This window comes from Salmo trutta, chromosome 17, assembly GCF_901001165.1.
Source record: "Salmo trutta chromosome 17, fSalTru1.1, whole genome shotgun sequence".
Classification (NCBI taxonomy): Eukaryota; Metazoa; Chordata; class Actinopteri; order Salmoniformes; family Salmonidae; genus Salmo; species Salmo trutta.
The window spans coordinates 25,405,953-25,426,992 of record NC_042973.1 but is presented as its reverse complement, the minus strand read 5'-3'; the positions used below and the strand labels follow the sequence as shown (position 1 = coordinate 25,426,992).

The window sequence follows — 21,040 nt, the reverse complement described above, 5'->3', positions numbered from 1 at the left end:
GTCGAGGTAATTGAGGTAAATATGTACATGTAGGTAGAGTTATTTGTGATCGTTGTTCATTGAACAAACAATGAAGAATGGGTTTGCTATGTTACCATTACAAAAGATAGTGACTTGTACAAGAGTGGCCAGGGTGTTCCAGATCATTGAGTAACATGGGTAAGTTGGCTCTGAGTCAGTCTGGGACTCTCCAGAAGATACAATGGCTATGTCCTCAGAGTGTAGTGGACAATCAGTACAGGAAGATAAGGGACTTAGCAGCCAAACTCTGTAAGTAATATTTGCGATGTCATACAAGGATTATCATTTCCTCATGTTTAAGAATATTTTTAATATAATTTTCTCAGCACAGGATTGTGCTTGGCACTGGTGTCTCCAGGCCGTGTATCTAGAATAAAGGAACCCTTCTACCCTGCCAACCTAGTATCAAAGCACTGGATTGTGAATCACTGAAGGAATGAAGTATCGCTGGTTTTAAAAAAAAGCTTCTTTATGGAGCTGTTTGTATTTGTGTGGTTAATTACATAAAACCATATCTGCACATGTCAATGTTCATATTTACAAAATCATATAGAAACAAATTATATTACAACATGAACAAAATAACCTTCCTTCAGCAGTTATTACAGCAATTTGGTTTTACACCTTAAAGACTTGTGCAGAGACAAATGACAGGAAATAAGTACTTAGAACAGATGTGGACATCACATACAGTAGATGCCAGCTGGACAATTCCTTCCCCACAATTTGATGGTTTCACTCGGGAAAGCAATCTATTCATGAATGGCATATGTTCCATGGACACTGCTGAACTTAAATGTGTAGAAAAAGGAGAGTTATGCCTTCCGAACACATAGCCATCCAAGAGCAGTGCAGTTGACCATCGACTTTAATACAAAAACTTTAAATAGCTCAGTTTTCTGTACATAGGCCTACTATTGGCACCCTCCTTCGACAGAGACTTGTAAGTGTATCTGTGTGTGAGTGGCTGAGTACAGTGTGTGTGCTTGGTTTCATCCCAGCAGAAGGCCTGACAGTGCGTTCAGGTCCCTCATGTAGGGGTTGTCACTGAGGATACGGTCAATGCGCTGCTTCTGGTCAGGGAAGATATCGTACAGCTTCCTTTTGAGCTCTATGGTTTCCGAGGGTGACCGCTGGGGAGGGGGAGAGGGTGTTGGGCGAGGGGTGTGTGATCGCTGAAGAGGGGGTGAGGGGCAAAGAGGGTGTGACATCTGTGGAGGTGGTGAGGGTGTTGGGTGAGGGGGGTGCCACCCAGGGGGCCCAGAATGTGGCCAGTGGGAGAGTGGCCTCATCTGGGGGGTAGCTGAGGGGCGGGGGGCAGACTGCAGAGCTTGGACATAGACAGGTTGCGGGGTGGCTCGGGGGTCTGGCCTCAGAGGAGGTGTGACTGGGCTCCGTCTGTGAGAGAGACACACACACGTATGGTTAATACACATACCTCTGCAGTAAGGTCATACTGTATAAACAATACTATCATCTCCTTTCACACACACCTGTTGTCCTTCCGTAAGAACACCTCCAGGTGAGGGCCATGCTTCCCCAGGGGGTCATCTGGGATCATAAAGTGGTCCTCTACAAAGGTAAACTGCAGAAGCCTGGAAAAAGGGGCCAGTCAGTGTGAGAGGAGAAGGTCATGTGTCCAGGGATTATATAAATGAGTGCATGTCTGATGATTGGTTAAAAGGCCTTCACCTCTCTTGGATGATCCTCATCCATGCCTCTGATGTATTTACAAAGTCCCGCAAGTTGTCATTGGTGACGATAACCCCTCCTGTTTTCTCTGCCAGGTGGAGCAGAAACCTGTAGGTGAGAGAGAGATAAGATAGACCGAGTCAGCTGATAGTGAGTCAGTATGGATGACAGCAAGGAATGTGGGCAAGGCTGTAGGACAGAGTGAGTTTAGGGTGGAATATTTCAGGTATTTTACAAATGGTCCATCACAAGAATAAATCACTTTTCTCCCGGGTAACCCGGTATTTCCCACCAAAACCGGAAGTGTTATTCAAAAGCATTTAAATAGGCCTGTGTCTGGATTTGATTAGAGATTTGATCTAAAATTCAGGCCTGATGCAACCTGAGCCTGATCTAAATAAATTTAATGAGCCCAAATGATTGTGCCGTTATCCAATACATAGGCTACTGGAATTACGCACCTCGTTCAAACCATGATAAATAAAGCAGAGAGAGAACATGCAATTCTGGTGCAGCACATGTGGCCTACAAAGTCACAAGTATAGGCTAGCAAATTTGATTCAACATTTTCATAATATTTCCACTAATGTTATTAGCCTACCTCCTTTCTCTCTCTAGTGTTGCTTCATTCCTTCCTCACTTTCATCAGTTAAATGAAATCAGTTTTGTTGTCCTTATCTTTATCAATCTAATGACATGCTTGAATAATATAGGACTAGAATGAGACACAGAAGGCTTTCACTTCTCTTCACGAGGACTGAATGGTTACGGGTCTGAATAAATAACTGCTATAGCCTACCGCCATCACGCGTTTGCCCTTCTTTCAAACTACCCGTGAGTTCTATTGGCTGCTGTTTTTAACAAACAAGAGCTTGTGTCCCTCTTTGAATAGTCTATTGGTATAAGAAACGCCCCAGAAATGATGTTGAGCAAGCTAATCTAGTCTAGCTTTTCCTGCATGGGACTCCAAGAGCTAAGGATACTTAAAGAAAGAGACCAGCGGAGCACAGGTGTACGTATTGCGCAAGAGAGGTTATAAGTTAGAAGCTTATTATGCATAACCCACCATTCATGAACTAAATATAACACTGCCTTGAATGTATTACCTGAAAGAGGTAAGCTAGGACATTATATAGATATATCAATCTTGAACAGGATGATCTATTTTGAATGCAGTTTGAATGGAATTGATGGGTGGGAGAGAGAGAGTGCTTGCTCCTGTTTTAAAACTCTGCAGCTGCAAAAAAAAAAAAAGAAAAAAAAGTGACCCCTGGAAGCCAGATGGAGAAATGTAAATTAGCCGCACATTCGGTCTTTGTTACTGTAGCATAGGCTATGCTGCAGCAAATGTAGGTCTGTCCACCTGTCACAAGACCAAAGTTAACATGATGAGATGATACACTACATGACCAAAGTTACCATGATGAGATGATACACTACATGACCAAAGTTACCATGATGAGATGATACACTATAACAGCCTCCACTCTTCTGGGAAGGCTTTCCACTAGATGTTGGAACATTGCTGCTGGGACTTGCTTCCATTCAGCAACAAGAGTATTAGTGAGGTCGGGCACTGATGTTGGGCGATTAGGCCTGGCTCGCAGTTGGCATCCCAATTCATCCCAAAGGTGTTCGATGGGGTTGAGGTCAGGGCTCTGTGCAGGCCAGTCAAGTTTGCTTTGTGTATGGGGGCATTGTCATGCTGAAATAGGAAAGGGCCTTCCCTAAACTGTTGCTACAAATTTGGAAGCACAAAATTGTCTAGAATGTCATTGTATGCTGTAGCGTCCCTTCAATGGAACTAAGGGGCCTAGCCCGAACCGTAAAAAACACCCCCAGACCATTATTCCTTCTCCACCAAACTTTACAGTTGACACTATGCATTGGGGCAGGTAGCATTCTCCTGGCATCCGCCAAACCCAGATTCTTCCATCGGACTGCCAGATGGTGAAGCGTGATTCATCACCCCAGAGAACGTGTTTCCACTTCTCCAGAGTCCAATGGCGAGCTATGTACAACTCCAGCCGACGCTTGGCATTGCGCATGGTGATCTTAGGCTTGCTTGTGGCTGCTCGGCCAAGGAAACACCGTTCACGAAGCTCCCGACGAACAGTTCTTGTGCTGACGTTGCTTCCAGAGGCAGTTTGGAACTGAGCTATTCTGTAAGGCCATTCTACTGCCAATGTTTGTCTATGGAGATGGCATGGCTGTGTTCTCGATTTTATACACCTGTTAGCAACGGGTGTGGCTGAAATAGCCGAATCCACTAATTTTAAGGGATGTCCACGTACTTTTGTGTATATATAGTGCAGGTCTACATATTGAGATGGGCTGTCAGTCCCCACCCTTAGCGTTGATGATTCATCATGCAGTGACCAGAGAGAAGGTTGTAGAGAATTCAGATTTAGACATGGCATATCATTTGACGCCCTGCTGTTCATATAAAACATTTATATAATTTACCAGTCTCTCGCAGTTATTTATCCCGGGAAAAGGGAATGGTTTTGGATGGTAAATCTCAGTAACCTGGTTCCCGCCGTTCAACCCTAGTGAGTATGGATGAGGTGACAGTAGGGAATGTGGGCGAGGCTGTGGGACAGGGTGAGTATGGATGAGGTGGCAGCAGGGAATGTGGGACAGGGTGATTATGGATGAGGTGGCAGCAGATGACAGAGGGTGGGCTGGCTGTATGACGTGGTGAGATTTGACTCTGCAGTACCTGTCATCATGGGAGGAAATCCTCTGTCCACAGACCTCTCTGGAAGGAGTAAAGGAGAGCAGACGCAGGTCTTCCAGTTGGTTTAGGTAATGTTGTTCTATTGAGACACGTGGAGGAAATACACATTAAGACCATATCCTTAACAGAGCACACAAAGTGCTCCACATGTTTGTCTTATCACCATTCAAACAGTAATATTCACAACTATTTGCCAAAGTACAATCATCTTTCTCCTGACCAAAACCTTGGATGGTTGAACTACCGGTACATTTCATGTCACTTCTTCACTCCCCAAAACCAGAGGGATGAGATTGAGCCCAGGTTGGGGAGGCCTGTGCTGTGCTGTGTGTTTGTTCTGACCTGTGGTGTAACGGTCTCTCTTCTGCCTCCACTGAGGCACAAAGACAGTGATCTCCCGGTGGCCCTGCCTCCAGAAGGCCTCCACAGCGATGGCTATGCCCCGGCAGGAGAAGAAGCGGTGGAGACCATGCCTACAGAGGAGCACAAGGAGGAAGGGTTACTTAGGAATGCTTAGGTTAGGAATGGCTTATAACTATCCTAATACACAAAGTGATTGTTGTTTTTCAGATTGATAAATTGAGGATTGCCTTCAGACAGTATTGTCACAGGTGAGTAACAAGTAGGGCTGCGATGGTCATGGAATTTTGGATTACTTATTTGCGGTCACCGCTATAACTGTTCGAATAGCAAAAAGCTAGTAAAAAAATTGAAACTTTACCCAAAAGAAGCATATTTTACACACATTTTCTCCTCTCCTGATTGCATGTGCTAAGGAATTTGGGGGGGGGGGGGGTTGCCTGGGAAACCAAGACTCCTTTGCTACAACAACTTGCTGAAACAAGGAGCAACAAACTTCCATCATCACTGGTTCAACCACAGCTGTTATGTTTCTGAATGCCCAGCCTCCCGTCTTCAGCCAGCTGTTATGTTTCTGAATGCCCAGCCTCCCGTCTTCAGCCAGCTGTTATGTTTCTGAATGCCCAGCCTCCCGTCTTCAGCCAGCTGTTATGTTTCTGAATGCCCAGCCTCCCGTCTTCAGCCAGCTGTTATGTTTCTGAATGCCCAGCCTCCCGTCTTCAGCCAGCTGTTATGTTTCTGAATGCCCAGCCTTCCGTCTTCAGCCAGCTGTTATGTTTCTGAATGCCCAGCCTCCCGTCTTCAGCCAGCTGTTATGTTTCTGAATGCCCAGCCTTCCGTCTTCAGCCAGCTGTTATGTTTCTGAATGCCCAGCCTTCCGTCTTCAGCCAGCTGTTATGTTTCTGAATGCTCAGCCTTCCGTCTTCAGCCAGCTGTTATGTTTCTGAATGCTCAGCCTTCCGTCTTCAGCCAGCTGTTATGTTTCTGAATGCCCAGCCTTCCGTCTTCAGCCAGCTGTTATGTTTCTGAATGCCCAGCCTTCCGTCAGCTGTTTGTCCAAAACACTAAATTAAAAATGGGCCAGTTTTGCGTCCTCTTGTCTCTCCTTATATTGTCTGTTAGATGTAAACCAGGCTTACTTTTACTTTTCTGCTTTTGGGTTAAGTTTGTCAACTTGAATATGAAGTTGATTAAAATATTATTTTACTAAAACTGCTATGACGGTTATTTTATGACTGTCTATCCTTAGTCAATTACACGATTATAAAATTACTGTGCCAGCCCAGTTTGACAAAGAAAGCCACTCAGAAAAGTAACACATTGAAGGTGTGAAAGACGTTCTGACGTCTACAAAAACATAGAAGACGTAGCCTAACAAAGTAGAATGACCAGAGGGACAGAGACAGCTTTTGGCAGGAAGTTAGCAGTGCTGCGATCTAAAATTGAAGATATGGTGAGTTTAAATGCAGCCTTTGTACAATTCTACTTAAAATTCTACCCAGAGTTGTTGATCCCTCCCAATACACTAATCTCATTCTATATCTAAAAAAAAGTAAAGTAGGGTTTGTTTCTATTACTTGGAGATTACTGGACCCCCTATCTGCCCATATTTTCCAGCATATCTCATAAGAACCGTTACAAACAAACGACCAGAGAATATTGTGAACACACACCAGCTTAAAACACACGTCTTATTTTGTGGGGCAATGCAAAGTCAAGGGAAGTTCCCTCTTAAAGAGAAAGTTGCACATCCTGTTTGAACTCTAACTCCAGCACCACTGACGTGGATAGTAAAATCACCTTATCAACATGGAAATGTAATCGCCAAATATACAAAACTTTATTTCCCCTTGTAATTTTCTAAAATAAACCCCCCATACTTGTATGTCCCTATAGCATATGTACTATATCTTATCATGAAATGTGATTCTGACCTCATTTCGGATGAGGTAGGTAGCCTAACTCAGTCCACACAAACTGAAGTTAGCTCTGCCAGTCAGATTAGTCAGAGTCTGAAAGGGTGATATACCTCTATTACATTTATTCTGACTAAAACAACTTCCAGTAATGACTTCAGTGGACAGAATAAAATGGTGTGCGAAGTAAGAAACAGAGGAGAACTGGCAAGTTGAGAGAGATAGTTGGAGTTATATTACTGACAATTATTTTATAGAGATTTTCCCATCTGGACAGTCATTAGCCTTGCCAAAGACACGGTGGCCATGCCCTAAGCCTACCTACTCATCCACTGAGGGTTACTGGAAGAGCTCTCAGCTATGAGCTTTTATGTTACCCTTGAAAGTCCTGACTGAGGGTTACACTCCTGCTTTCACACACACGCCAACGCTCACATAGGCCTACACACAGGTGGTTCCAGACAGTCATATCTGATGATGAGAAAATGAGTGTGGGCTCTCAGTGTTGTTCCACATCCTCCTACAGAGGGGGGTATAGTAAGGGTGGTTACTCACGCCATGGCCACGTTGCTGCCGTCAATGATGATGTGGCGGAGATCAGGGCGTCCAGGCTCGTTCTGTAGGGTCAGGGTGTAGGGGTTTCTCAGGGAATCATGGAAGCGGGTCGTGGCAGTCAGGGGTGGTGGAGCAGGCTCTGTGCGGGGTGGGGGGACTCTGGCTGACAGGGTCTGATAGGAGCAGCCTGGCCGTGTGTCTGCTGGCTGGGTTGGGCGCTGTGGCGTGCTCCGCAGTGCCGTTACACTCTCCACACGTACCGGCCCCATGGTCTGAGCCCCTCCCCGGGACAGGTAGTCCATCCTGGGCCCCGATGGAAAATCCATCTGCTCTGCCATCCTGGCTTTACTGCCAGTCAGTGTGTCTGTGTTGTCCTCGTCATCATTGATGGTGATGATATCGTAAGCAGCCCCCTGAGCACTGCTGCTCCTCTTTAGTGTCACTGTCTGAAGCATGCTGCTATACTGTCCCCTCTGACCAACACCATTGCTGCTGGGTGGCTTAATGTTCTCCTTGGACTTTACATTCAGGGCTCGGTTTGGCACTCTATCTAGCCCTCTATCCTTATCCCTGGAGTTGAAAGTAGAGGAAGAAGACTCAGAGTTGTGGGTTGAGGATGCCCCTCCTCGCTGCCTCTCTGTTCTTTGGCTCTCCTCCACAATGCACTCCAGCAACAGGAAAGTGTCCTCTGTCTGGCCCGTCTCCTTCACCACCCGCTCCACCACCTCCTGCTGGTAGCCCATGGTTCTGAAGAAGTTCACCAGGCACCGCAGGTTGGTCTCAGGGCTCACAGCCTCCCCGTCATCCGCACCATCACTAGAGTCCAGCACCATCAGCCCCATGTTGGTCTTGGAGGGGGTCTTAGCTCGGCTGTCACTGGCCACAGTGTGGCGCTCTCTCTCCATCGACTCATCTCTCCTCTCCAGGGAGTACTGCCTCTTGGTGTCCCTCAGCTCGCTCTCCGACGAGCGGCGTTTGTGGGAGGGCCGAACGCCATTCAACAACCCCGTCTCGGCCCCGGATGCAGCCCCAACGACCTTCTCCTCAAAGCTGGTGTCCAGGATGCGGTTGGAGAGGTCAGTGACAGGGGTGCTGCTCTGGGAGCGATCCTGGTCCACGTCTTCAACCCCACCAGGCTGAGTGGGGCTCTGGGCCAGACCTAGCAGCTCTTCCTTCAGGGCACTGGGCAGCAGGAGCAGCTCCATGGCATACTTATCATCTCGCTCCTCCACAAACGTCTTGAAGGTGCGCTTCACGGCCGGCTCCCTATCTCCGGGCAGGCTGCGCTTCTCTTGGAAGAGAGCAACAAACTGTTGCACGCGGCTCTTTGCCATGATGACAGACTCAAAGCAGCCCAGCAAGCGCAGTGTGCCTGGCTCCAGCATCACAACTTCAGCGCTGGTGTCCCGCAGCAGTCGGTCAAGGAACAGACCCCGGGCACCGGCAAAGATGCAGTGCATGTCCACAGGGTAGTGCTCCTCCTGCTGCAGCTCTGGATCACACAGGCCTTTCAGGTACTCCTGCAACAAAACAGGGTCAACACCAGTTAGAAAAGTAGACATGACAAAAAAAACATCATACACACGAGAAGGTCCACATTCGAAGCTTAACAGGGTAAAGCGCCAATTGAAACTGATAGCATGACGCACAGAGATACCCCCTCTACGCCTACTTAAGAAACTTCACTCATCATCTTCACTGACAACTCTCAGTCAACTCTGTCATCACCACATTGACTGTAAATTGGTGAGATTAAAACGTGGAAGATGGGAAGTTGTCAAAAACCAACTGAAACCCAATGAGGAAATCTCAACCTCTTTCCAGAAATATTTGATGAATCAGCCACAAGTTTGGATATGTCAAAGAAGCACCTGTCACAATGCATTCGTGTGTATCCTCTCCATACAGTGGACATGGTTTCCTGATGACTACACACTGGAAAGAGACACGATGAGGCAAGACATAACTGTGTTGGGGTTTCCATTTTCTGTGTTCTCAATGGGGTGGGAGGAGATTCCAAGTTTACTGGCACCAATAGTAATCGTTTCCGCGTTGTCGAACAGGTGACATTGATATTACCCAATCCGGTGATCTGTACATTGAACTTTACCTGCCCGCTACACGATGTTGTCAAGGGAAAACTCAAGGCACAGAAGTGTAAAAGATGTAGCCTAGCTAAGACTGGTGTTTTTAGAGTAGTAGAGTGAACGGGAAATCAGTGTGGAAATGAAAACAAAAAGGAACGCCAAGAACAGCTTGTCCGTCTGTCATGCAATCGGGATCTTACGGAATTATGTAAACCTGGCCGGACTCTAACGTTAGATCTATAATCTTTAACGTTACTGATATATTATCTGTACAGTTAATTTGCTAGAAGGCATATGACACAGAGCCTTATCAGATTATGAAACCCAAACAACTTCTCAATTAGCATAGTAGCTATTCCATTCGGTACACCATGACCATGCGATTGATTATACTGCCTGATTTGCCGCTTACATTTCAGGATGGCCCTTCTCTCCTAACGTTAAAAGGCTGCTTAACTGCATAACTGACTGACAAAAATAAATAAAACAATATAAGAATGGGTATCAATGTTATAAGCCTCAAGCTAATTTTAATGAATCGCAGTCAATGTTTACCTTTGCCCTCGACACGTCGTCTCTCTTTCCCTTGAGTTGAAGCCATATCTGCCTTGATGCTGTACTACTGTGGGCTCCAGTGTCCAAAAGGCCGATAATTGTGAAAGCTACCCGAAAAACCTGTTCTACTCTGGGCTTAGCGCATTTCAGCTCTTCTTGCTTGTTTTCGAAGACAGCAAATTCGTCCACTGCCAGGGCCTCTTGCTGTTTGCTCGCTGTTGGCGACAGCCTGTTTCCCAGGGGTTCCTTACAGGTTACCTCGGTGACTCGCTTCATACCGAGAAGGGGCCGCGTTGTTGACATTTTGTTTTTGAATATATCTGTCCCTGTTGACAACAGATCGTTTTAATATCTTAACCATTCGGTGTCATTTGGATCTTTACCCTCCTTCATGGTTTCCTTCTATCGGTCTTCCTCTTCTCTGCGGTGATATATTAGCTAGAGTAATCCAGTTTTAAGACAACTTTTTACATGTCAACCCCGACGCATCCGGAAAGTCCCAGTGATGATGTCATCAAAAGACGACAATATGTACGGTATGTGTTTATTTATCTCATCCAAAGAGAAGATCTTATAGATATTTTGACTATCTATTCAATATCTTTAGCAAAATGTAATTACTTTTTTTGTAAATAACAGTCGATTCTAGCTTCCCATGGAAAAGAACAAACAACCAATGTTAAAGTCCAGACACACCATTGTCAAACAAATTATAATGGTCACGAGGGCAAGTAGTGGGACATAAGCTTATCATCCAGATAAATATGGATTATAAACAAATCATATTATAATAGATTATTTTAACCAAGCACATTTGTGAAACTCCAGAAATACCCGTATTCATGCAGCTGATTCGTCAATTCATAGCTGATCTAAAATTATACAATTACACCACCTACTGGTGATGAAGCTACATAACATAATACGCTTGATAGATGTGTTTTGCGCATTGTCAACCTTTTTTCATGACACATAATGAGCCATAATGCAAGACAAGAGTTGTGAGGTTTGTGAACAGGCTCTAGACAATTTTAAACTTCATTAATGGATGTAGTCTGTTTACATAAATTAATTGTGCTGAAAACGAATGTGACTATTATTGGTACATTGTAATCAGAGCCATATTACTGTATCTAAATATGGCTCTGAGTGTAATGCATTTGACTAATACGGTTGGGTAAAGCTGAGCATACATTTTGAAAAATACTTTCCCTGTAACTGGAGTTTATCTGCTAATATGCGAGGAACTAACATTTGTGTCAGTTTAATCTCAAGAGACCAATATTCTATAGCAGGGTTTCCCAATCTCGGCCCTCGGGACCCCAAGACGTGCACGTTCAGTTTTTTGCCCTAGCACTACACAGCTGATTCAAATAATCAACTAATCATTCAGCTTTGAATCAACTGTGTAGTGCTAGGGCAAAAAACGAAATGTTCACATTGCAACTCTGCCTAGAAGGCCAGCATCCCGGGGTCGCCTCTTCACTGTTGACGTTGAGACTGGTGTTTTGCGGGTACTATTTAATGAAGTTGAGGACTTGTGAGGCGTCTGTTTCTCAAACTAGACACTCTAATGTACTTGTCCGCTTGCTCTCAGTTGTGCACCGGGGCCTCCCACTCCTCTTTCTATTCTGGTTAGAGCCAGTTTGCACTGTTCTGTGAAGAGAGAAGTGCACAGCGTTGTACGAGATCTTCAGTTTCTTGGCAATTTCTCGCATGGAATAGCCTTAATTTCTCAGAACATGAACAGACTGACAAGTTTCAGAAGAAAGATCTTTGTTTCTGGCCATTTTGAGCCAGTAATCGAACCCACAAATGCTGATGCTCCAGATACTCAACTAGTCTAAAGAAGACCAGTTTTATTGCTTCTTTAATCAGCCCAACAGTTTTCAGCTGTGGTAACATATTTACAAAAGAGTGTTCTAATGATCAACTAGCCTTTTAAATTGATAAACTTGGATTAGCTAACACAACGTGCCACTGGAACACAGGAGTGATGGTTGCTGATAATGGGCCTCTGTACGCCTATGTAGATATTCCATAAAAAAGCTGCCATTTCCAGCTACAATAGTCATATACAACATTAACAATGTCTACACTGTATTTCTGATAAATTTGATGTTATTTTAATGAACAAAACATTTTGCTTTTCTATGAAAAACAAGGACATTTCTACGTGACCCCAAACTTTTGAACGGTAATGTATATATATATTTTTTTACACATTTGTTGCATGCAATCCAGATTCTCTTTTGCATATTCAAGATATACAGACTGAGACATTTAGTCTTTGACCAAGTAAAATAGTATGCAATGCCAAGTGATGTGACTTGATATAAGCCAAAGTCTGTGTATTTCTTTGATTGTGTTTCTGTATGTGATAGTGTTCTTTTCTTGCCTGTGTTTTTCATGGAGTTAGACATTAAGTGAAAGCAAAAGAGACGTGTGTGTGTGTGTGTGTGTGTGTGTGTGTGTGTGTGTGTGTGTGTGTGTGGGCACTGGATGAGCAGAGGTAATGGAGAAAGAGGAGTGGCTGGCTGGCTGTTGTCAGGAGCTGAGGCCTTGAGATGGAGGAGAACACAAAGCAGCAGCAGCAGCTATACAGGCCATTCAGAACAACAACGCCTCACCCACACTGATGGCAATGGCAAAGTGTTTGCTCTGTCAGTCAGGAAGATTGATTATAACAGTGTTAAAATCAATTTAGAGTATTATCTTTATATGTAACTATTAAACTGTATTGGAGGGTTCCCCAACTGGCGGCCCGTTCCCTGGAGTTGCCCCGCGAGTGGTTTTATTTGGCCCCCTAAGTTTTCTAAGCAAAAAAAAAGATACATTTTTTTATTTGTTTTATTTGTACAATTTTCATTGCTGGACATAAAAGACTAAAAACATCAGGAAATTAGCTCCAAGTGACTTTCATTTGGGAAATCTCTTCCCGAATATTCCCAAGCATAATAGAGAGACGTGATTGTATAGAAATGTAAGGTTTGAAATTATAATGTTTTAGGCAAATATATCTGTTTAGGCTTCTTGCGGAAAATTTTCAGTCCACAAATTATTTTTAATAATGTTTTGGACCTCCGACCACCCGCTCAAGAAAAAAATTGCCTGCGGCTAAAGTTGCTCGATGATCCCTGCTGTATTGTATTGTGAAAGGTGTGGCGTGAAGGCAAAGCGTTACCGTGACAATTTGTATTTATTCTCTGTCCACTAGATGATGCTCTCACCCTCTAGACACGAAAACAGCCTCTAAACCAGGCTCTTTCCCCTCTCCATGGCAGAGTAATTAATATTGACAAAAACAATTCTGAACATCGATACTTTTCATTATTTGAAGTCCAGACGCACAGAGCAGGGGAATCTAGTCTTTATTAAAGTTAATTGAAGAGAAGAGTTGGGTTGAACAAGAGAAGAGAGCGTGCCGTGAACCATCAACGTCCAGATGACAGTAATATCAGCAGAGGTATCCTGTCGGCCCATTTGTTTTTGGCAGCCTCATAATGTACCAAGCCTACAAAACCAAATGGACACTCACTGTTGTTGGAACACAATCACACCACAACACAGCCAGACCTTGATTATCTCACATTCTCCTCATGTTGTGTTTTGCTCTGCCTGTGAATTAACTAGTCTCTCTCTCTCTCTCTCTCTCTCTCTCTCTCTCTCTCTCTCGCTCTCGCTCTCTCTCTCGCTCTCGCTCTCGCTCTCGCTCTCTCGCTCTTGCCGTCTCTCTTTCTCTCTCTCACACACATATACACAGTTGCATGCTTGCATGCACACCAAAGTCCATGAGGAATTTGTTAGGCAATATATCAATCAGTGGTTACTCTTTATTCTCCTCTCATGAAGAGGACATTCCTACTCCTTTTAATTTCTATAACACATGATTGAACCATAGCTATGGACAGGAAATCACACATTCTAAATATCTGAAGAAATAGGGCTTGACATATTGTTCAAGGAATGAATGGTATTATTATATTATATTTAAGCAATAAGGCTAGAGGGGGTGTGGTATATGGCCAATATATCACGGCTAAGGGCTGTTCTTTGCACAACTCAACGCGGAGTGCCTGGACAAAGTCCGTAGCTTCGGCATATTGGCCATATATCACAACCCCCCCAAGGCGCATTATTGATATTATAAACTGGTTACCAACGTAATTGTTTTGTCATACCTGTGGTATACTCTCTGATATACTGTACCATGGCTGTCAGCCAATCAGCATTCAGGGCTCGAACCACCCAGTTTGTAATAAATATTAGAATATTTCCATTCTATGACTAAGCTGATGTTGTCTGAGTTGTAGGGACATGTGAATTAGGTGATAGGAAGGAGCACAACAGAATGAGGAGAGGTTTTCACTGCAGGGCCCATATCTCCAATAATATCAACATTCAATGTGATCAAACTCTTTTGTTTGGGATCACTGAAGACTCATTGGGTTAAATAGTCTCAACAAATGGAGCTGTCAGTGAGTCTGCTCTGCCCTGCTCTGTAGTCCAGAGGTCATAATGCTGTGCAGATTGGGCTGGGTCTACAGCCAGCCAGTGGGACTATTTCAATTGGCAGTGGCAGTTGAGGGTGGACAGCTGTGAGGTGCAGAACAGCACTGACCTGCGACACATGCTCCACTTTAGTTCTTATTGGCTAGTCACTGTTCAGCCACAACTGGGACGACCAGATAGGAAACAGAAGTGAGATGTGGTAGGAGTTCTTGGCTTGAGGTGCAGATGGGAGGCCTTGCTTATTTTCTGTTAACACGAATGAGTGTCACATACACAAATGTTTACGGATGTGACCGTTGACAGCTTGGGTAAGAGATAGCCTCCACCAGCCACCCCCTAGCAGGTCATGTGGAGCAGGAAATAAATATAAAACCAGATAAAAGGCAGATCATGAATAATAAAACGGTCATAAATGTAATAATCTGGCCTGATGATTTATGAATTTACAGTGTGTGATGGCCCCGACCACACTGTAAATATTTATGTGACAAGCGCTAAGCTCTCTTTAATTGTGATGAATGGTTATGCGTCTGAGCGGACCCCATAACTGCCAGGCTTTATTACAGGCAGTTGGCTGAATGCAAATGTTATTTTGTGTAAGATTAGTGAGACAAATTGGGCTTTTCCGGTGGTCTACAGCACATCAGACAACAATCAGCCTCTCACGATTCAACACTTTGATTACTACAGCAGTTTTTTTGACAGGAGGGATCTATCAAAGTTTAGACCACACTGACAGCTACAATATAAGAAAAAGGATACATTGAAAGATGCATGCACACACTCACATGTACGCACACATTCACGTATGAATGGACTAACACACATACACACGCACATGCAGACACACACCTATTTATGTGGTGAGCCTGCGTCAGAACCCAGGTGTGTGTCATTGGGTTTGAAGGGGTGATATGAACACTATCCATTAAAGGGTCCGTGAGTCACAAATGCCTGGAACATTGTGTACATTGTGGTTGTATCTTTATTATGAGATTTCGATATGTAATTTGTAGAAATGTGGAAATGCCCTATTCACTTCCATACATTTTTGGCCTGGTACCGGTTTACATTCAGACGAGCCCTGTGATCATAGAGCAAAACATCATGTTCGTGAGAGTGTCATCTTTCCATTGAGGGCTCATATTAGAGTTTCTAAACCCAGAGGCACAACATCGCGAGACTTCCTGGAATGCTTGCGAAACAGGCTTAATAGACCAGGCCTGGTTTTGGGGTTTGAGAAGTCAATGAGGGAAGTGAAAATTCTTCCTTAGTTGTTAAAATGTTCTCGAACTCTAAAGGCTAAACCTAGACTCAAGCCAATGTCTTAAATAGTTAAACATGTTATTACTCCAACCTCGTGAAAGTGACAAACTGACACATTTTCATTTTCGGCAAAAACAACTTTATATCGAAGGAGTGCCTTTTTGATTTGACGGCCTCATCACGCAGCCTATTAAAAAAAAACATATCTCTAGCAGATGGATTTTGTTGGAGATGTTGTGAAGAGTTCCGTAGAGGTGTGGACATCGACTCTTTTAAATACATTCCCAATGTCAAACCTGTTGGAGAACATTCCTAGAGCATGACCAAAATTTAAACTTTTAAACTTTTAGGAAACGTTCTGTTAAGGTAATGAAATACCAAGAACATTTAACAAAAATTGTGAAGTTCCTTAAATGTGCTGAGAATGTTCCAAAGCCAAGCAACACCATTTCCAGAAAGTTGTGGGAAGGCTATATGCTAAATAACCATAGGACAACCACACTCTCACCAAGCTCTAAGAAACATATGGTTCTCAGAATGTTATGTGCTAGCTGGGTTCCCTTTAATTTAAAGAACATTAAGAAGCAATGTTATTCTGTGGGAATTTCAGTACATCAGCATAACGTTCCCTACAGGTTAGCTCATGGTTCTATTTGAAGTCATGTTCTCAAATTCCATAAAAAACTTGAGATCTTTAACGTTCAGAGAAAGTTTTAAGAATGTTATTTAAAAACATGCATTCATTTCTCAGAATCAACAAAACTCTCTCTTCTTAAGTGTGTTCCACTAAGTGTGTTCCCTTAACTGACCCTAATGAGTGCTTACTTCCCTTGAAATGGGGTCTGTTTGAATAGACTAAAATGAATAGCTTTGTATGCGTAAAAAAAACATGGCTGCTAGCTGCATCTGTCATGTCCTGACCAGTAAAGGGGTCATTTTGTTATTATAGTATGGTCAGGACGTGGCAGGGGTGTGTTTGATTTATGTGTCCTGGGTTTTTGGGTAATGTTCTATGTTGTCTATTTCTATGTTTGAATGTCTATTTAGTCTATTTCTATGTTCAGGTTTGGTTTGGCCTTCAATTTGAAGCAGCTGTTCTTCGTTGCTTCTAATTGGAGGCCATATTTAAGTAGGGGGTTTTTGTCACTATGTTTGTGGGTAGTTATTTTCTGTTTAGCTGTGTAGCCTTACAGGACTGTTTTTCGTCGTTGTTTGTTATTTTTGTTAAGTGTTCACGTTTATCCAAATAAAAAATAAGAAGATGAGCACGATACACACTGCGCCTTGGTTCACGTTTTACGACGCACCTAACAGAACTACCCACCAAACCAGGACCAAGCAGTGGGGATTGGAGCACCAGGGAGAGGGATGGACTTGGAGTGATGAACGATGATTCTGGAAGGACAAACTAAGGGAGCTAGAGGAGACCAGGAGGCATTTTGGGGGGGGGGGCACACGGGGAGTTGGGCAGAGTCAGGATGCAGACCTGAGCCAACTCCCCGTGCTTATTACAGGGAACGACGGATCAAGAAAGCACAGAGCTATGCGGAAATGCGCACTATATTGCCCAGAAGCATTCAAAGGCCGGTGCGATTGGTTAAAGCTTCTCAACATGGCCAGGCTATATGGAGCACTCAGCCAGGAAGGGTTGTGCAGGCTGTATGCTTCAGACCTCCAGTGAGTCTCCAAGGTCCAGTTTACCCTGTTCCTGCTCCTCGCACTAGCCTTGAGGGGCGTGTCACCAGTCTGGCGCCTCCTAAGCCAGCCCCACGCATCAGGCCTCTAGTGCGTCAGCACGGTCCAGTAGTCCTGTTCCTGCTCCTCGCACTAGCCCTGTGGTGCGCGTCCCTAGTCTGGCGCCTCCAAAGCCAGCCCCACGCACCAGGCCTTTAGTGCGCCTGCCCAGTCCAGTACGTCCTGTTCCTGCTTCTCGCACTAGCCTTGAGGTACGTGTCACCAGTCTGGCGCCTCCAAAGCCAGCCCCACGCATCAGGCCTTTAGTGCGCCTGCCCAGTCCAGTACATCCTGTTCCTGCTCCTCGCACTAGCCCTGTGGTGTGCGTCCCTAGTCTGGCGCCTCCAAAGCCAGCCCCACGCACCAGGCCTTTAGTGCGCAGTCCCTGGTCTAGAGCTTCCGGCGACAGTGCCCCGTCCAGCGCTTCCAGCGACGTCCCACAGTCCGGAACCGACAGAGACGGCCCACAGTCCGGAGCTTCCGGCGACGTCCCCCAGTCCGGCGCAGCCAGAGTCGGCCGCCAGTCCGGCGCAGCCAGAGTCGGCCGCCAGTCCGGCGCAACCAGAGTCGGCCCTCAGTCCAGAGCCTTCAGAGGACAGGTCCGGCACTTCCGGCGACGTCCCACAGTCCGGAACCGACAGAGACGGCCGCCAGAAGAAAGTATTTGATCCCCTGCTGATTTTGTATGTTTGCCCACTGACAAAGAAATTATCAGTCTATAATTTTAATGGTAGGTTTATTTGAACAGTGAGAGACAGAATAACAACAAAAAAATCCTGAAAAACGCATGTCAAAAATGTTATAAATTGATTTGTATTTTAATGAGGGAAATAAGTATTTGACCCCTCTGCAAAACATGACTTAGTACTTGGTGGCAAAACCCTTGTTGGCAATCACAGAGGTCAGACGTTTCTTCACGTTTATCCAAATAAAAAATAAGAAGATGAGCACGATACACACTGCGCCTTGGTTCACGTTTTACGACGCACCTGGCAGCATCATGGTGGCACGGTGAACTAATTCCATGGATAGAGAACAGAAGATTATAGTTTTTAATCTCACTGATGCCGTGTCACAATAGAAAAAGTGTTTGCATGATTAATGCCTAAGGAAGTGCATTTCCATGTGTCCTATCTGAGCTTGCAGTAAAAAATACAAAAATATGTTATTAAAAGTCTTATTGAACCATTCAGTGACGTTTTAAAGGAAGTTATTCAAAACTTCCTAATAACCTATTATTTCCGTTCTCAGAGCAATATTGAAACCTCCCATGAAAATTGTCAAGGAACCAGAATAAAACAAACCTCCCTCCAATCTAAAAATACACATTCCCAGAATGGGAAAAGTTCTCAGTTTTAGGAAACGTATGGTTTCGTTCCCACAACCAATGTGAAAACAAAAACTTACGTTCCCACAACTTCCAATGAACCAAATGTGCTAGCTGGGAAATGTGACAGACCTTACAGAATGACAAGATATGACCTTGAGATAGAAGACACAAAAGATCTCTTATTCTCCTCCATCATCACGACTTTACCCACCCACTTCATCAATGCTTTCTATTCCTCCCATGTCCTTCCTCCTCCACTCCTCCCCTCCAACTCCGCTTTCTATTCTCTCTTTCTCTCGTTCCTCTGTATTTCTTATAACTTAAAAAGCCTGCACTTCTGTGGTGGGAGGCAGGAGCTGAGGCAGGAAAGAAGATAGCTGGAGGAGGAGGTGATGTTGAATGGCTGTCATTTCCTGAGCCCAGAGTATCTGGCGTCTTCTCTATGGCAACAACATCTCATAAACCGTAAATAGTCTCACTCTCATGTTAGATGAATTTCACCCAATGGGACTTTACCATTTCAGGGTGTGTTAAAATGCCATTGTCTCCCATGTACCTGTAAGTTGAGGTCTTCACGGGTTCAAAAAGTTCGACCCATTTTGAAATGGACCTTCCCACCCAGACCCGATATGCATAAATACAATTGTAAAATATAGAGACTGGTTCCGAACGGACCAGAGGACAACTAGAACCGTTCCATATAGACCTGGTCGGATCCAGACTCAACCCCTCACTCTGATCGGCGTGAGGGTTTGCAGCAGAAACATATATATTTTTTAAGCTACTTTATTAATCTGAGCTGATAAAGCGTGAGAGGAGAGAGAGAGCAGGGCCGCTTTAGAAGGCAAGGGAGGGGGCGTACTGGGAGCGATTGACACTGGGAGCAGGAGGGAGGGAGGGAGGGAGGGAGGGAGGGAGGGAGGGAGGGAGGGAGGGAGGGAGGGAGGGAGAGATGAGAGACAGCAACCAACCAAGCCGACTCACGCTATGGTAGAGTAATAACTGCCATAGTTAGGTTTATTTATCATTAAATATGATTACTTAGTACCTGTCTAGACTGCTATCTAACGTTATCTAGCTAGGCTTATTGAGGCTTCAGTGCATGCACTTTCTCATCCTACAGTTACAAATAACAACAATTCCATATATTAAGTAGCAGCCTACCTGTTGGCTCTTGGTCGTTGTAGCCTATCCTTCTCCTTTAACATTTAATTCCGTCATTTTAATTCCATCTTCCATTGATTAGATATCTCATATCTTTTGCCACACAGAGGCTCTATGGCTGTAGCCTATTGCCACTTTGATGATTTATGACTGGCCAATAACAACAACAAGCTATACACGCCACGCCACGCTCGTGAAAAGCAAGAGCAGCAGCATTTGAGTTTGGATCTGTACGGGCCCTTCCGGACAAGCCAGGTAAAATTACACATGCCCAAGACAACGTAACATTTGTGAATTGAAGATGAGAGGGACATCTGTTCTCCATCTACAACAAAGAGACTGAGAACCTGTGAAAATGAAGCACAACGTTTTTAACCATCATGGAATACACACAGTGGCACTGACAGTTATTTACACACACACACACACACACACACACACACACACACACACACACACACACACACACACACACACACACACACACACACACACACACACACACAAACAAACTTATGCACCTTATGCATCTTACAGTCTTATGCCCCCCAAAAATCTAAAGCAATGTCATATCACTGCACGCAAACATATTGCCATATAACAGATGTGTTGACCATGAAGGAGGACTGGAGGAGGGACACTTGGGTATCCAGGGGACATGTTGCGCTCATCCCACATGGAACTGATCGTCTACTGGCCAGGCCTCCTGCAGCCTTTTCAGAGCGGTGCTGAGTCTGTCTCCTCTCCACAGGACAGCATGGGCAGACATGCCACTCCAGCTCCACCACAGATTTAGGCCTGGTTCTGCGCTGGCCCAGTAATTGGTGCTTGTGTCGGGACAGGCACAGAGGGAACGGAAGGGGGGTGACTAGAGAGGGAGATAAGGGGGTAAGGAGGGGCTACTGGTGTGTGCCTGTGTGCCTCTCTCCCCAATTGCAGTGGTTATGTAGAGAAAGCAAGGAAAGGAGGAGAACGTGTAGTACCCGTACCGTACATGTCAATGACCACAGTGGATTAAACGCTGGATTAAACGGTTCATCTGACAATAATGCTTCAATTGTTAATTCTTCTGTTTGTAATCTCTAAACATGACAATTTACAATGTAAT

At 44.6% G+C, this 21,040-nt stretch overlaps 1 protein-coding gene across 1 annotated transcript; it reads right to left on the bottom strand.

Annotated features, from left to right (window-relative positions):
* Positions 1 to 314: 314 nt before the first annotated feature.
* On the bottom strand, positions 315 to 10,460 carry LOC115151924 (NEDD4-binding protein 1). The gene is made up of 7 exons (XM_029696276.1): positions 9,927 to 10,460; positions 7,285 to 8,804; positions 4,796 to 4,926; positions 4,436 to 4,532; positions 1,714 to 1,821; positions 1,515 to 1,616; positions 315 to 1,419 (listed from the first exon to the last, which is right to left on the bottom strand). The coding sequence occupies exons 1-7, from the start codon at positions 10,227 to 10,229 to the stop codon at positions 1,014 to 1,016; spliced, it is 2,667 nt and encodes an 888-aa protein (XP_029552136.1). The 5' UTR covers positions 10,230 to 10,460; the 3' UTR covers positions 315 to 1,013.
* Between the last annotated feature and the right edge of the window lie 10,580 nt (positions 10,461 to 21,040).